The 16337-nt window shown below is 50.3% G+C and overlaps 1 protein-coding gene across 1 annotated transcript in view; it reads left to right on the top strand.

Moving 5' to 3' along the window:
- Window positions 1-16010, top strand: part of SLC22A13 (solute carrier family 22 member 13) — a 33481-nt gene extending 17471 nt beyond the window's left edge. Inside the window, 3 exon segments of the mRNA XM_060162329.1 lie at window positions 13362-13400; window positions 13653-13867; window positions 15898-16010. Of these exon segments, the coding sequence (XP_060018312.1) occupies window positions 13362-13400; window positions 13653-13867; window positions 15898-16010 (367 nt within the window).
- The last annotated feature ends 327 nt before the right edge of the window (window positions 16011-16337 follow it).

The following is a 16337-nucleotide window of genomic DNA, read 5'->3' as shown; positions in this document are numbered from 1 at the left end:
CGCAAAAAAAAAAAAAAAAAAAAAAAAAAGAAAAGGTATATGACACTCCAGAAAAAGCAAGATATACTGTAGAAAGATCAGTGGTTGCCAGGGGTTGAGAAGAGAGAGGGGGGTTTAATAGGTGGAGCACAGATTTTTTAGGGCAGTGAGACTTCTGTCTGATACTCTAATGGTGGATACATGACTCCACGCATTCATCAAAACCCACAGGACTTTACAGCCCATAGAGTGGACCTTACCATGTACAAATTAAAAAAAAAATCATTTAGGAGATAGAGGGATCCCAGGATGGAATGCAGACTGTGATAAATGAATGTAACTGTATTACACATGTATGAAAAACATACAGAATTTTAAATTATTAAGCTGTTAGTGACTTCTAATTTAATCTCATTGTAGTCAGAAGACAGGTCTATATGATGCCTATTCTTTGAAATTTATCATGAGAACTTCCCTGGCGGTACAGTGGTTCAGACTCCCTGCTTCCAATGCAGGGTTCAATCCCTGGTCGGAGTACTAAGATCCCATATGCCGTGCAGTGCGGCCAAAAAGAAAAAAAAAAATTTCTGTCGAGTCTTGCTTTATTGCCTAGTGCATGATAAAAGTTTTGCAAATGCTCTGAGTAGGCTTGAGAAAAATGTGTATTCTCTAGTTGTTACATGCAGAATTTTAGAAATGGTCATTAGTTTAATCTTGTTAATTGTGTTATTAAAATAATCTATCTTTGCTAAGGTTTTACATTTTGACCCCTTGAAAAGGTGCATTGAAATTTCTCATTATGGTATTAGAGATATCAACTTCTCCTATGAGTTATACTCATTATTTTATATATTTGAAGACATTTATTAGGTTCATATATATTTAATTTTTTGGTGTACTGAACGCTTTGTCTTTAGATAATGAATCTCTCTATTAATGATACTTTATGGGTTTTTGTTTTGTTTTGGTAATAGTATAGCTAAATCAGATTTCTTTTGATTACTCTTTGCCTAATATAACTTTTTCCATCCTTTAACTCTCAGCCTTTTCATGTCCCTATGCTTTAAGTGTGCCTTCTTACAGAGTGACCAAGTTGTCATCAAAATCAAAACACTTGTGAGAGGGAAAGGGGGCGCTATGAATAATTACACAAGCATAAAAGTCATAAACTGGGTATGTTCTGGGAAATACTGGCCACCCTGTTTATTTATTTTTTAATATTTATTTATTTATTTGGCTGTGTCAGGTCTTAGTTGTGGCATGCGGGCTTTTTAGTTGCAGCATGCAGGCTCTAGTTCCCTGACCAGGGATGGAACCTGGGCCCCATGCATTGGGAGTGCAGAGTTTTAACCACTGTACCACCAGGGAAGTCCCGGCCGCCCTATTTAAAAACAGCCTATTAATTTGATTTTTCAAAAGCTCAATCCAACTATCTCTTTTAACTAGTGATAATCAATATACTTTGATTCATTTTTGCAGTCACAATTACTGAAATCCACTTTTTCTACGTTTCCTTTTTTCTTTTCTTCCCTTTTTCGATTGAGGTCTTGTTTTTGTTTTTCCCTTTAGCCTACCTTTTTCCACTGCTGTTTTCTAGCTATATTATTGTAGTGGTTATCCTTAAAATTTTATCATGCAAATGTAACTTTGAGGGACTTCCTTGGTGGTCCAGTGGTTAAGACTTCGTGCTTCCACTGCAGGGAGCATGGGTTGGATCCTTGATCAGGGAAGTAATATCCCGCAAGCCAGGCAGCATGGTGTGGCCAAAAAAAAACGAGAAAAGTAACTTTGAAATCTTGGTGTCTTTCTCCTACACCTTGAACAATAGAAGGATTTTAAGATACTTTGGCTCTCATCATTTCCATCGTGAAATATGTTATTGCTGCCCACCATTTTATCTTTTTTTTTTAACTCCACAGTTGAACAGAGCTTTTATTATTTAATGCAATCAATATTTGGATTCGCTTACATGTTTACCATTTAGATTGCTCATCACTGCCTATTAGTTTGTCGTCTTGACATAATTTTTCTCCTCCTTATCCTCTTTTTTTTTCCCAATAGTTCCAGACCCATTTATTGATGAGTTCCTCTTTTATTCAGTTTCTGGACTCTTTTTTTCACTACACTGTATATTCCTACTCCAAAACTTTGTTGTTGTTGTTTTTTGGCCACGCTGCGAGGCTCGTGGGGTCGTAGTACCCCAACCAGGGACTGAACCCGGGCCCCTGGCAGTGAAAGCTCAGAGTCCTAACCACTAGACTGCCAGGGAATTCCCACCAAAACCATTCTTAATTGTTTGAATTATTTTAGGATTTTGCATTTTCATATACATTTTATTTTATTTTATTTGGAGCATCCCCCTCCTTAACTTTTAGAAGTTCCATTAAATCAGATCTGTTGCTAACTCAATTTTTGACTATAACTCTCTTCATTTTACTCTGATAGATAATTTTGCTGAGTAAGCAATTCTAGGTTGGCTGTTATTTCCTATCAACATGTTGAAGATACTCTTCACTCTCTTCTGGTTTCCTTGTTGCTTAACAACTTTTGGTTATTTCTTTAAAAAAAAAGAAAAGAAAAAGAAAATTCAAAAGTCTTAGAGTTAGGGCTTCCCTGGTGGCGCAGTGGTTGAGAGTCCGCCTGCCGGTGCAGGGGACACAGGTTCCTGCCCCGGTGCGGGAAGATCCCATATGCTGTGGAGCGGCTGGGCCCGTGAGCCATGGCCGCTGAGCCTGCGCGTCCAGAGCCTGTGCTCTGCAACGGGAGAGGCCACAACAGTGAGAGGCCTGCGTACCGCAAAAAAAAAAAGTCTTAGAGTTAAACAATGAGGCTTCAACATTATAAAGCTATTTATAACAGTAATTAAAGTAGTGGTAACATTTTACCCTTATGAAAATGTCATAGACTTCAAATCACAACTTGGATCCTCAATGATTCAGGTGTTTTATCTTACAAATATGGGTTTGGTCAGTTTTAAGATAAAATTCCTCCAAATATGTTGTCCACAACTTTTGTTTCTTAACAGAAGTCTGTAGACACGGCTCATTTGTCCATGATCTATCTTCTCTCCAGATGTTTTTGAAAATCTTTTCTTTGTCACTGGTGTTCTGCAGCTTTGTTACAGTGGGTTTCTCTTGTATTTATCCTGCTTGGGATACACTGTTTCCTGATTCTAAGGATTCATGTTTTTCAAATTTTAGAAAATGGATTGCGCTTATCTCTTTAAATATCGCTTCTCTCTTTCTCCCACTGGGCCTGCAACTAGATGAACATTAAATCTTCTATCTTCTAATTCATCTTTGTGTCGAATCTATTTAACCTTCCCTTTAGTGTGTTTATTTCAACAACTTGTTATTCAGTAGTTTTTATTTTTAGAAGTTGTGTCTTCCCTCCAAAGGTGTCTGCTTTTTGCCTCTGGTTATAAGTCCATTTCTGTAATTATAACTTCCATCTCTTACTCTCAGAATGACTTAACTTCTTATAGGTTAGATAATATTTGTTTTGAGCCCTTGGCTTGATCTTAATCTGTGAGAGCCTTGCAAGCTTAGTTTGGAGAAATTTTCCTTCAGAGAAGACCTGCATCTGCTTTTGCTGGTAGCCAAGGGGTGCCCCAACCCAGGACCTCTTCAGCCCCGCTTAGGTTCCCCACTTTGCTGCTGTTCCAAGGTAATATCCTTACAGTCAGTGTTGCTACCTCACCCCTCCCCTCCGCCTGCCTTTCCAGCTTGGCTCTCTGTTGCTGTCTGTCACCCTACCATTTTGGTGCCCCATGGCACCAGCCCTGTCTTCTCACCTCTGTGATCAAGGCTTGCAGCCACCCACCTTGGCCTCAGTTCATGGCCACTTCAGAGCCAGATTTGTGTGTGTGTGTTTTGTTTTTTTAATTATATATTTTTGGCTGCATTGGGTCTTCGTTGCTGCGCGCGGGCTTTATCTAGTTGCAGCGAGAAGGGGCTACTCTTCATTGCGGTGCGCGGGCTTCTCACTGCATTGGCTTCTCTTGTTGTGGAGCACGGGCTCTAGGCGCACGGGCTTCAGTGGTTGTGGCTCGCGGCTCTAGAGTACAGGCTCAGTAGTTGTGGCGCATGGGCTTAGCTGTTTTGCGGCATGTGGGATCTTCCCAGACCAGGGCTCAAACCCGTGTCCCCTGCATTGGCAGGCGGATTCTTAACCACTACGCCACCAGGGAAGTTCCTGTTTTGTTTTTTTTAAGGAATGGTCCCTGGAGGCCTCTCCTACCTTTTGCAAGACTGGTGGTGCCTCAGTGTGTGTGTAAACAAAGTTTCCATTGTGGGGAAGTTGCAGGAGAGCTCCTCAGAACTTAGTCATTCATGATAACAGAAGCAGAGCATTTTCTAAAACATTAAAAAATCTTAAGTGCTCTATACACATCAGGGATGGGTGGGCCAATGGGAGACAAATTAAGAAATTTCAGAAGCAAAGGAGGGAAGTACAGAGAACATCGAGGTTGAGATCCAAACTGTTTCAAGCCAGTTTCTGGCCAGTGCCTCCCACGCTGGTCTATGATATCTGAAAAGTGGTGTCAGTGAAGACTGAGCTGCATCCTCTCTTTGAACAGATGGCAAAGGAAAACAACTTCAAGGTAGAGTTCAAATCCCAGCATCATCTCAGGAGCTTCCACCAACATGAGGCAGCAGAAAGCCCCCGTTCCTGTTCTCTGGACATGCTATTACGCAGATTGAGGGCCACAGAAGCCAAGCAAGATGATAAGTTTGCCACCATCATGGATGCAGTAGGGGAGTTTGGCACATTCCAGCGGAGGCTGGTGGCCCTCACCTTCATTCCCAACATCCTGTCTACCTTCTTCTTGTTTGCTGACATCTTCGTGTTCACACCACAGAAGCCCTATTGCAACACCAGCTGGATACTGGCAGTGGGCCCCAACCTGATGGAGTCTGAGCGGCTGAATCTGACCCTGCCCCAAGCACCCAATGGCAGTTTCCTGACTTGCCTCACGTACTTGCCTGTGGACTGGGATCTGGATTCTATCATCCATTTTGGGCTCAACCGCAGAGACTCATGTCAAGATGGGTGGATCTATCCTGAGGTCAAGATGGGTGGATCTATCCTGAGGTCAAGAAGCGATCACTGATCAATGAGGTATGCCTTGTCCTGAGTTGTCTGTAGCTAACCCAGGACCCCAGAGATTTGCCCTCACCCTCACTGAACAGGTGGAGAAACTGAGGCTCAGGGAGGGGAAGCAATTGGCCCAAGGTCAACCCACAGAGGCAGGGCCAAGGCAGAAACAGGATTCCTGCTGCCCAGCCCTGGTCTTACAGGTCTTAGCCAGGAAGCTAGAGTAGATTGGGGACTAGGGGCAGATGTCAGGTGGCAGGGTTTGCCACCTGCCCAGGGAATTGCTTCTGTAGTTGTGGCTCTGCCCTCTGAAATCACAGAAATTAGGGAACTGGGGAAAGAAGCATCTTTGATATGGTACCTCTTATGGAGTTTCTCAGCCTAAGCTGCTACCTGGGCCCTTCACAGCATAGACCTGTCCAGTTTGATTCTCTAGGGTGAGGCCTAGCATCTGTACTTGGAAAAGGGTCTTGGGTGATTCTGGCCTTTGCTCGGTTACCTCTTCACCCAGCCCCCTTCTTGGCCTGTGTCTCTGGTCCCTCTCTCCAGGCCTAACTCCTAGAGTCTGCCAGATGCAGGATGGGATGCAGAGGTAACAGAGCTGAGGCATGCTGCACACAGTTACCTGCGCCTGTCCCAGGCCCCTTCTGCCTAAAGGCCCACCCTGGGTGGAGGCTCAGTCTCAACCTAGAAGGCCCTGGGTGGAGGCCTGTGGCCAATCCCTGCATATAACCCCCAGTTTGACTTGGTGTGTGGCAAGGAACCGAACCCGGAAATCGTGCAGAACATGGACTTGGCGGGACTCTTGACAGGGTCTTTCCTCTTTGGGTTCATAACTGACAAGTAAGTCTTCCAGAGTTCCCTCTGGTCCCCGGGACTCCCCTGCCCCCTCCTTGTGGCCATTCAGAGCTGAAGGGTCTCAATTTAGGGGAGGCAAGGGTAGGGGCTCTCCGGAGGCGAGTGTACGGCTCGGGGCCTGGTCTTGGTGCTGGGAGCGGGCTGGGGCCAGCCACATAGGTCCATGCACTTGGCGCAGTCTCCCCTCCCTTCCACGCGCGCAGGCTGGGCCGCCACCCAAGCATCCTGCTGTCGCTGCTGGGACTGATCATCTTTGGCTTCGGGACAGCCTTTGTCAACAGCTTTCACCAATTTCTGTTCTTCCGCTTTGGCGTGTCCCAAGCTGCGGTGGGCTATGCCGTCAGCAGCGCATCTTTAAGTGAGGTGGGGGGGCGGGGCGCGCGTGTACCTACTGGGAGCCCGCAGGACAGGGGGAGTTGTGGCCCAGTCAGGCAGGCTGTGGAGGCCTAGAGATGGCAGAGAATCTGTGCCCACACTGCCCTTGCACTGTCATCCCCCTGGTACCCCACACATCCCCCCTTCATACCCCTTGCTTCCCCCGCCTGGGCCAGGTGGCTGCTAAGCCCTCTATATGTATTGCCTCCTTTCATCCTGGCAGCTGTCTGTTTGGTAGCACTAATCTATTATTCCTTTAGCTCAGGAAGATACTTGAGCCTTAGGAAGTTAACCAACTTACTCAGGGTCACACGGCAGTTCAGTGAAGGAACTGGGATTCCACCCCAGGCCTGTGTGATGCAAAATTCCCAAGTGCCCGTACATTTATTCAGCCTCACAGGAACCTGCTGGGGAACCCTGCTTCCGTTTCTCATTGGGAAATTTTCAGAGCCCAGCCAGAGGGAACTGGGTCCTCCACAAAGGCCGGGGTCTAAGTGGCCAAAGCACTGATACACTAAGAACCAAGACAAGGACAGTGATGTCTCGCCTTGCCTGTGTCAGGCCACATGTGAGGTGCTGTACCCAGGGCCAGAGCTTCTCAATGACAGGCGTGTGGTCAGGGGGAGGTGTTCCAAGGGAACAGCCAAGTTGATGACAGACTGGAGGCTATGTCTGTGGTTTGGAGCCCAGGCAAGTGTGCCCTGGGGGCGCAGAGGCACTCTGCCTGGCTTTGAAGTGCTGTCTCTGGACCCGGATCCTGAGCAGGCAGAAGAAACCCAGTCCCTGAGCAGGGCTGGGGCATCTCAGAAGGCTGGGGGCAGGGGCAGCCCTGGGTACCTTGAGCTGAGTATGATTTTTGTCCTCCTGGCCTCTGCACAGTCGCTGAGTGGCTAGTGGGCATGCACCGGGCCCACGCCATCGTCCTGGGACACTACTTTTTCGCTATGGGGGTCATATTCCTGACGGGACTTGCCTACAGCCTTCCCCACTGGCGGCTGCTGTTTCTGGTGAGTGGGGCACCTGTGTTCCCCCTCATCTCTTATATCTGGTGAGCAAACGAAGACAGGGCATGCACAGGGATGGGTCTGTTGGGCTGGAGATTGAGGGGTGTGGAGGGTCCTTGAAGGGCTGGAGTGGGTGGGATTTTCCCTGGGAGAAAGTGTATGGGGAGCCAAGGGCAGAGCCTCAGGAACCCCAGCATTAACCCCAACAGAGGAGATCCTCAAAGAGATGTCAGAGAGGTGGGCAGAAAACCAGAAGGAAAGGTGTTGAAAGGCAAGAGTTCAAGGACAAGGGAATGGTCAGGGTTGAAGGCAAGAAAGGTGAGGCTGGAGAAGGGTCTGTTGGCCTTAGTGACCATGACATGGCTTCCGCGGAGCGGCAGGAGGTTGAGGAGCGAGGAGGAACTGAAAAATATATCCATCCAGGAGGTGACACTTTCCCAGTGTTGGACTGAGGCAGGCAGGGGGAAAGTGAGGATGTCTGTGGGCAGCTAAGGCAGAGTCAGGGAAGGGTCTCTGATGTTTTTAATGGTAGGGGAGTCACAGACCTGAAAGACGGAAGCTATGAAGGGACAACTGATGGAGCAAACTTGGAGAAGTAATGAGGAGGGACTGGGCACAAGAGCAAGACGGCACTGCTTACTATGGGCAGGTGGCAAAAGGAGAGGAACGGGGCTTCCCTGGTGGCGCAGTGGTTGAGAGTCCGCCTGCCGATGCGGGGACACGGGTTCGTGCCCCGGTCCGGGAGGATCCCACATGCCGCGGAGGGGCTGGGCCCGTGAGCCGTGGCCGCTGAGGCGGCGCGTCCGGAGCCTGTGCTCCGCAACGGGAGAGGCCACAAAAGTGAGAGGCCCGCGAACCACAAAAGAAAAAGGAGAGGAACAGAAGAGAAGGCAGATAGGGAGGTGAGAGGGAGCAAGCTGAAATCACCTTGTTAAGGGTTAGGCAGTTCTGGGTGAAGAAATGATCATACTGAATCTTGACATGATCACATGTTATCTTGACAAGATGGGCGTGAGTCTCATGTCCCAGAGGCTGGAGGGAGGGGTGAGGGAAGAGGCTTCAGAGGGTCAGAATAACTTGCCCAAGGTCACACAGCTAAAAAGTGGGAGACCTGGGATTTGACTCAGCCTCTCTGGCTCCAAAGCCCCTGCATTTTAACCACTGCACTGTACACAGTATGGATTGTAAGAATTGGGGTTACCAGTTAAAAGTGAGGGCACATAGGTGGCTTGGAGACCTTCCAAATTGTGCAGAAGCTGGAGACCAGCTTTAACAGTCGTTGAGATACCCCCAATGAGTGTGAGGACCTGGACCCAGTTGATGCCAGGTAGCATGGCATGTAGCTGGGAAAGAGGGTTGCATGACTTGATCTATTTTTTTTTTTGGTGAGGGGGGAGGTATAGTTGTTTTACAATGTTTTGTTAGTTTCTACTGTACAGCAAAGTGAAGTACTATTTTATACATATTCGTGTATCTATGTCAGTCCCAATCTCCCAATTCATCCCACCACCACCCCCTCATGACTTGATCTTAAAACATTTTTTAAAATGTTATTAATGCAATTGATGCATATGGTTAAAGATTAAGTAGTATCAAAAGGTTTGTGATGGAAAACAAGTCAACAATTTCAGCTCCCCTCAGCCCTCAGATCCTTTCCCAGAAGCCATCACACTGATCTCCCTTAGGGCTTTCTTCCAGCCGATGTCTACATAGTTTTACATTCTATGAGTAGACAGCTTATTGAATGGGGCACCATTTTTCTTCAACCACTACCTGCAGACATGTCCTGTCAGCTGTCCCTCGCCTGACACTTGACAATATCTTGGGCAGGTTGTGTCTCTTTCCCATCATTCTTGGTTGTAAGAAAAAGTCTCATTTTGATCATTAAGCTTCACTGGCAGTCATTAAAAAATCCAGTCATGTCCCCATTTAAAACTTGGTCTTATATCCAGTTCACACCTTCTCCCTGGTGGCTAGGTAGCTCACCCTAGTCTGTTCTGACCTTTGCTTTCCTCCTCTGTCTCCCTGCTCTGATATTCCAGGTTCCCAGCATCAGAGAAAAACGACAAAAGATGTGTCATCAATGGTCAGTGTCCTCCGTAGGGCAGATGTTCAAATGCCCCAGGAGCCCATCTGTGGGTCTTCAGAGTGTTGGCATTTCCAAATGCTCCAGGCACTGTCGTTGTGACTTCCTCCAGCTCCTGTCCCTAGCAGTTCACCCCATAGCCTCTTTCTGCAGAGGTCTTCTCACCCTAGCACACGGGGTGCCTTCAAGACATCAGGGTCCACTTGGCTAAAAACTCATTGGCCCCCAACCCGCAGGCTGCCACTGTGGGCTGCTCACACCAACCTCCTGCCTGACCATACCCAGAGAGAGAAGGGACCCCAGTCTCTGGGTTTGTGTAAGTCCTCCAAATTCAGGAGACATACAAGGACTCTACCAGAAACTCTTCTGTCTAGAGTACAGGTACCAGGGCAAGCCCACAAGTGTCTGAATCAGCAAGCCCCAGCCAGAGAATGGAAGGACAGACTCCCTTTCTCTAAGGCAGTGCCCTTCACCAGGCTTGACCTGGTGAGCAACGTAGGGAGGGGAGAGATTCAAGACCCTCTCACTTCCATGAACAGGAAATTTCCAGCCTTTCTAGGTGGCCAAGGGAGCTGGCTGCTGGGCTGTTTTGTGTTGTTATTATTTCTTTAATAAGTCCTGTCCTGAATGTGGTAAAACCTCTCTTTAGAAGGTGAGGTTATCAGCCATTCTTACTAGCTTTGGGACTTAGCTGAAATTCCAGGCAAAAAAGGCCCTCGTTTTTTTCGTGATAGCATTTGGATTTTTTAAAAATTTTATTTATTTTTTGGCTGTGTTGGGTCTTCGTTGCTGCGCGCGGGCTTTCTCTAGTTGCGGCGAGCGGGGGCTACTCTTCCTTGCGGTGCGCGGGCTTCTCATTGAGGTGGCTTCTCTTGTTGCAGAGCACGGGCTGTACACGCACAGGCTTCAGTAGTTGTGGCATGTGGGCTCAGTAGTTGTGGCTCTCGGGCTCCAGAGCGCAGGCTCAGTAGTTGTGGCGCACAGGCTTAGCTGCTCCGCAGCATGTGGGATCTTCCTGGACCAGGGCTCGAACCCGTGTGCCCTGCATTGGCAGGCGGATTCTTAACCACTGAGCTACCAGGGAAACCCTGGAATTTGTTTTATGAAAATAAAACTGCGAAACATTCTCAAACGGTTTGTTTTTTTTTTTGGCCACGCCATGCATGGCATGTGGACCCTTAATTTCCCAAGCAGGGATCAAACCCGTGGCCCCTGCATTGGAAATGCAGTGTTTTAACCACTGGACTGCCAGGGAAGTCCTCAAGTGGTTTTGGGGATACAAGTTAGAGTTTTCTTTTTTCTCTCCTGTCCCTTACATTATCTGTGTCCTCTGGGGTCCGTTTTTTTTTTACTTATTTTGGGCCCTTTTTAATTGGAGAGGTTTTCTTTACTATTTGGTGACCTTGGATCATCCTTTCTTTTTTCTTTTTTTCTTTTTTTTTTGCAGTACGCGGGCCTCTTACTGTTGTGGCCTCTCCCGTTGCGGAGCACAGGCTCCGGACGCGCAGGCTCAGTGGCCATGGCTCACGGGCCCAGCCGCTCCGCGGCATGTGGGATCTTCCCGGACCGGGGCACGAACCCGTGTCCTCTGCATCGGCAGGCGGACTCTCAACCACTGTGCCACCAGGGAAGCCCCCGTCCTTTCTTATTTAAGAGTAGGTCACTAAGAAGCTAATGGGGGAAACTGCGCAGGAGCTCGTTGACTGGTAATCCTTTAGGGCAATAGATTGCAAATTGATTGGAGCATCAGAATCACCTGGGGACTTCTTAAAACATTGAGGATAGGGCCCCGCTCCCAGAGTTTCTGGCTCAGTAGGACTGGGATGGGGCCTGAAGACCTGCATTTCCAGCAAGTTCGCAGATGATGCTGATGTGGTTGATCCACTGATCACACTTTGAGAACCACTACTACTGGATGATCAAATGTCAGGTACCTTTTCCCTGAGGGATCCCAAAGCCAGTGAGTTGCCTGGCTCAGGCTGCTCTGCTCCCCAGTGGGGCTGGAGGCTGGTACCCTTGTTATCATCATGGGACTTCTGCTCAGTTCCCCTATTTACCCTCAGCCTTGTCCTTGCTATTGATGCCCCTTTCTTCCTCAGCCTTGATGCCAAAAACTCGGCCTCTGTGCACCAGTGCCAAATTGAATTTCAGAGACAGAGTTTTGTTTGTTTGGTTTGGTTTTTTGGCTGCATTTGGGTCTTCATTGCTGCATGTAGGCTTTCTCTAGTTGCGGCGAGCGGGGGCTACTCTTTGTTGCGGTGCGTGGGCTTCTCATTGCGGTGGCTTCTCTTGTTGCAGAGCACAGGCTCTAGGGCGGGCCTCAGTAGTTGCAGCACACGGACTCAGTAGTTGTGGCACGCAGGCCCTAGAAAGCGTGGGCTTCAGTAGCTGTGGCGCACAGGCTCTAGAGCACAGGCTCAGTAGTTGTGGTGCACAGGCTTCGTTGCTCCGCGGCATGTGGGATCTTCCTGGACCAGGGCTCGAACCTGTGTCCCCTGCATTGGCAGGCAGATTCTTAACCACTGTGCCACCAGGGAAGACCCTTGGTGACTTTCTTGAGGACAGTTTTGCAGCCTTAGAGTGGAGAAGGATAACAGGGTGACTGGTTGCTGGCCCCTGGGTCTGGGGGGAATAGGAGCAGGGGCAGGTAGAGGGGATGATGTTGTCTCTAGAGTCCTGGGTGTGTGTGTACAGTGGCCAGCCACAGAATCCAGGCTGGGGCGGGAGGAGGGACAGTTGCAAGAACACAGCAGGGACTGATGGCATAGTTTTGTCAAGAGTGCCTTATCAGGTTCATACTAGCTCTGACTCTGTGACCTTGGGCAAGCCCTTACTCCCTGAGGCTGAGAATAAAATGGGAATAATCATACTAGGTCAGGGCTTGGGGGGGATTAACAAACTGATAAGATAAGGGCACTTAAGTGCTTTAAATGTTAATCTGTGTGGATTCTTCAACCTGGTAGCATCGGGAAGAACCAGGGGCCTTTTGAGGTCAAAGGCAATGGGAGATGTGGCAGGGAGGAGATGGGCCAGAGTGGAGACCACTCACCGAGGCAGGGGCTGGGCCCTGGGGTCAAACCTGGGGTCCTGCCCCCATACTCTCCAGGCTATTAGGAGATGGAGAGGAAACAGGAGAATTCCCCAACTACAAGAACGAGGCTCTATTAGAGGGTGTAGACGGGGAGGACAGTATGCCTGGCAGGTGGGGACAACCCCCAAGATAGAAAACAGCTCTTAGAGGTGGCTCTGAGGAAAGGAAGCCGTAGTGCAGAGGCAGCCAGTGGGCAGGGTGTCACTGAGCAGCAGTGGGTACTGTCTATGGCTTGGGCAGGGGACGGGCTGACTGCCGGGGGTGGACGAGGGAGACCAAGGTTGATGGTCGCCTTCAGGGCCTCCAACATCTGAGTCACCTCATGCTGGAGCAGGATGGCCACCGCTGAGGCTGGGATGGTGCCACCTTGGATCTGCGGGGCATCTTGGAGTGATGGGTAAGAGAGGGGCGGGCCATGCAGGATTCTCCCAGAGTCCCCACGGTGGCGGATGATGAAAGGGAAGCTGAAAGAGGCCAAGCAGGTGCTGTGCTATGCAGCTGGTGTGAACAAGAAGACCATTCCTGTAAGTCTGCTGGATAAGGTAAGAAGCTTCAGGCCTAGAGTGGGACCAGGGCAGGGGGCTATGCAAAGGCCTCTTCCTTCCTCATCCTTTCAGGTGGGACCTCGGCCCAAAGGGTGTCCCCAGCCCACTGCTTGAGGAGTATGGTGACAGCAAAATCAAGCCCTGCCAGGGGAAAGACAGAGGCCAGGCTGGCCCTGTGGGGGGCAGGGGGGCCTCGTGAGTCCTGTTGGGGGAAGGAGCAAGCTGGGGTCTCGGCCCTGCCTCTGGCTGGTCCTGCTTGTCCTGTAGCTGCAGCTGCCTGGAAAGAAGGTGACTACAGCCTCTATCCTGGACTTCTATAGCAACAGGCACCTCCGCAAGGTGACCTTGGTGATGTGCAGCATGTGGTGAGTACCCAGCAGGGACTGCAAACGGCCTTGCAGGCCAGGGGTACAGGGTGACGATGGGCGTGGGCAGGCTGCAGGGGGAGCATGGCCTGAGGACCCTGGTGCAGCCTGCAGAGCCCAGATCGCTGTGCTCATTTCTCTCCTCCATTGCCACCCTGCTGCGCTCTCCTCTGCCTCTGTCTTTATTCCTGGCCCCGGCTTTCTGTGTGTGTCTTTTTCTCTAAGTGTCTCTCTTCTGGCAGTGAATTCCAGGCTTGCTATCGGTTGCAACTATTATATGCTGAGCCTCAGGATGAAGGAATTGGGAGTGAACATCCACTTCATGCAAGTGATTCCTGGCATGATGGAGGTGCCCGCCCAGCTGTGCTGCATCTTTCTCCTTGAGCAGTTGAAGAGGAAGCGAAGCCTGATTTTGACTTTCTTCCAAGGTGCCCTCATGTGCTTCCTTAGCCTTCTGCTCCCCTCAGGTACAGCTTCCCCTAACCTCCCACTTCAGCTCCCTGATGCCACCCCCGGCCTTCCGGCTTCCTCAAACCCCTCCCTCCTGCCTCCTGCCCCTATCCAGCCAACAAAACACCTTGGCAGTTAGCCTCATGCATCCAGACCCCACCTGCCCTACAGAGGCCCCTGCACGTCCTGAGCAGGGGCCATTCTCTAGAGCACTGCCCTCTCGGAGGGGAGGGGGTATCCCAAACAGGGCGCTTGCAGCTCCCAGAGACCTGGGAAGGGAGGACGTGCTGTCCAGAGGAATCGTCCTTGTGCAGGAGAGTGGGCAGCCTCCTCCTGCCTGATTCCAACTCCTGTCAATAATTAAATGTGAACAGATGCAGCAAAAGTAGTCCTTCAACTGCTACCCCTGCCCTGTCTCATCTGTAGTCTCACCAGGAAAAAATCACTTGCCCACTGAAGATTGAGCGTAACATTGGGCCAAACTCTCAGGAACAATTCTTACATGGAGGCCACTCCTTCCCAGGGCGGGCACAGTGCCCTGCGCCCTGTCAACTCAGAACTAGGGAAGGAAATGGGAGGGTGGGCTGGCAATATTTTCAGAATTTCAAAGAACCTTAAGACAATGCATGTGCTCCAGGTCACAAGGCTAGAAGAGTGTGGCGGGGCTGAGGATGTGGACATCAAGATGTCAGTGTTGGGGGCTTCCCTGGTGGCGCAGTGGTTGAGAGTCTGCCTGCCGATGCAGGGGACACGGGTTTGTGCCCCGCTCCGGGAGGATACCACATGCCGTGGAGTGGCTGGGCCCGTGAGCCATGGCCACTGAGCCTGCGCGTCCAGAGCCTGTGCTCTGCAACGGGAGAGGCCACAACAGTGAGAGGCCCGCGTACTGCAAAAAAAAAAGATGTCAGTGTTGGGAATATCCTGCCAGCCCGGTGGTTAGGACTCCGAGCTTCCACTGCAGGGGACCCCGGGTTCAATCCCTGGTCAGGGAGCTAATCCTAATCCCGCAAGCCACGTGGCATGGCCAAGAAAAAAAGATGTCAGTGTTCATTCACCTGATCAGAATTGCTGACCGCAAGAGCCCCCTCAGCCACTGGGGCCGGGATGGCGGAGCCTGGATGCGGGGTCCACCTCAAGGGGCTCCCTCACTTTCCCTGGGGTCTGGAATTTTGTGTGTCTTGACCTGGACTCTTCCTCTCCCAGATGTTGGCAGTGTTGACAGGCTAAAACAAGATGGGGGAAACAAAACCATTATTCAATTTCTATTGTTTGGTGGTTTTTTTAAAAAGTGGGTCTATAATGAGTCAAGCAGAAACGTCTGAAACTCTCACATGTGTGAGAGGAACTAGGAGGAAAATCCCCAATATATAAAATTAGATCTCCGGTTTCATCCCAGAGCCAAGTAAAGCCAGACCCAAAGTGGGGAGTGGGGAGGCCTGGGGCAGGGTCCAGCAGAGGCTGATGGGGAAGGAGCTGAAACTCCTGGCTCCAGGTCAGTGAGCAGGGCGTCCAGCTCCCAGCTTCCCCAGGCCTGAGGAAGGGCGTTTCCCAGGCTCTTTTCTTCCTCCTCCAATGTACATGTCTGGAGTTGGGCATCCCGGAACGTCTAGCTGTTCAGGCCCCAGGGACCAGGCTTGCAGAGGATGAAGGGGGAGTGGGGAGAGCCCTGAGCAGGGAGCCCGGCACACAAGGCGCAGGCCAGGGGCTGAGTGGATGCTTCAGGAGGAGCTGGCCGTGGGGTGGGTGAAGCTGGGTGAACATGTGGAATACAGGGAGGCAGAGGTGCAACAGCTGAGTCCACCCAGTAGATGGTGGCCTGAGAGGCCACAGACGTCCCACTCCACTGACCACCTCTCCCGCTGCAGATGTACTAATTCCCGGCCTGGCTGGGTCTCTAGCAGACTGACCCTCCTCTGAGTCTGCTGGCCAGCTGACCAGGTGGTCTGGGTAGACCTTCAGATGCCTTCTAAGAGGGATTGAGGGAGGGCCGGTGGGCAGGCCCCCCAGCCTGCCCCGAGGGAAGGATGGCCACATTGTCTGGCCACAGAGTTGAAATCCCTCTTGGTCTTGATAATCGTGCTTGGAGAGTTCAGCCTGGCCGCCACGGTCACCGCGTTCTACATCTACCCTTCTGAGCTCCTCCCCACTGTCCTCAGGTAGGGGGCCTGGTGGGTGATGGCCGTGGGGGCATGAGGAGTGTGGGGTGATAGCAAAATGGATAACAGCAGCTGAGATGGGGCAATCACCTGGTGAGAGACACCCTGCTAAGCAATTTACATGGGTTACTCCATCTAACCCTCACCAGAAAAAATCCCCCTAACACCATCATTAACCCTATTTCAGACAGGAAATCAGAGAGATAAGGGCACTGGCTCAAGGTCAAACATAGCAGGTGACAGAAGTGGGATTTGGACCTAGGCAGTCTGACTCCAGTCCCTGACTTGCACTGACTGCCTGAAATGTGACTGGGCCGCTCTGAGGTTCAGG

This window comes from Lagenorhynchus albirostris, chromosome 10, assembly GCF_949774975.1.
Source record: "Lagenorhynchus albirostris chromosome 10, mLagAlb1.1, whole genome shotgun sequence".
NCBI classification, from domain to species: domain Eukaryota; kingdom Metazoa; phylum Chordata; class Mammalia; order Artiodactyla; family Delphinidae; genus Lagenorhynchus; species Lagenorhynchus albirostris.
Note: the sequence above shows the minus strand (reverse complement) of the source record. Positions and strands in the feature narration are given on the sequence as shown.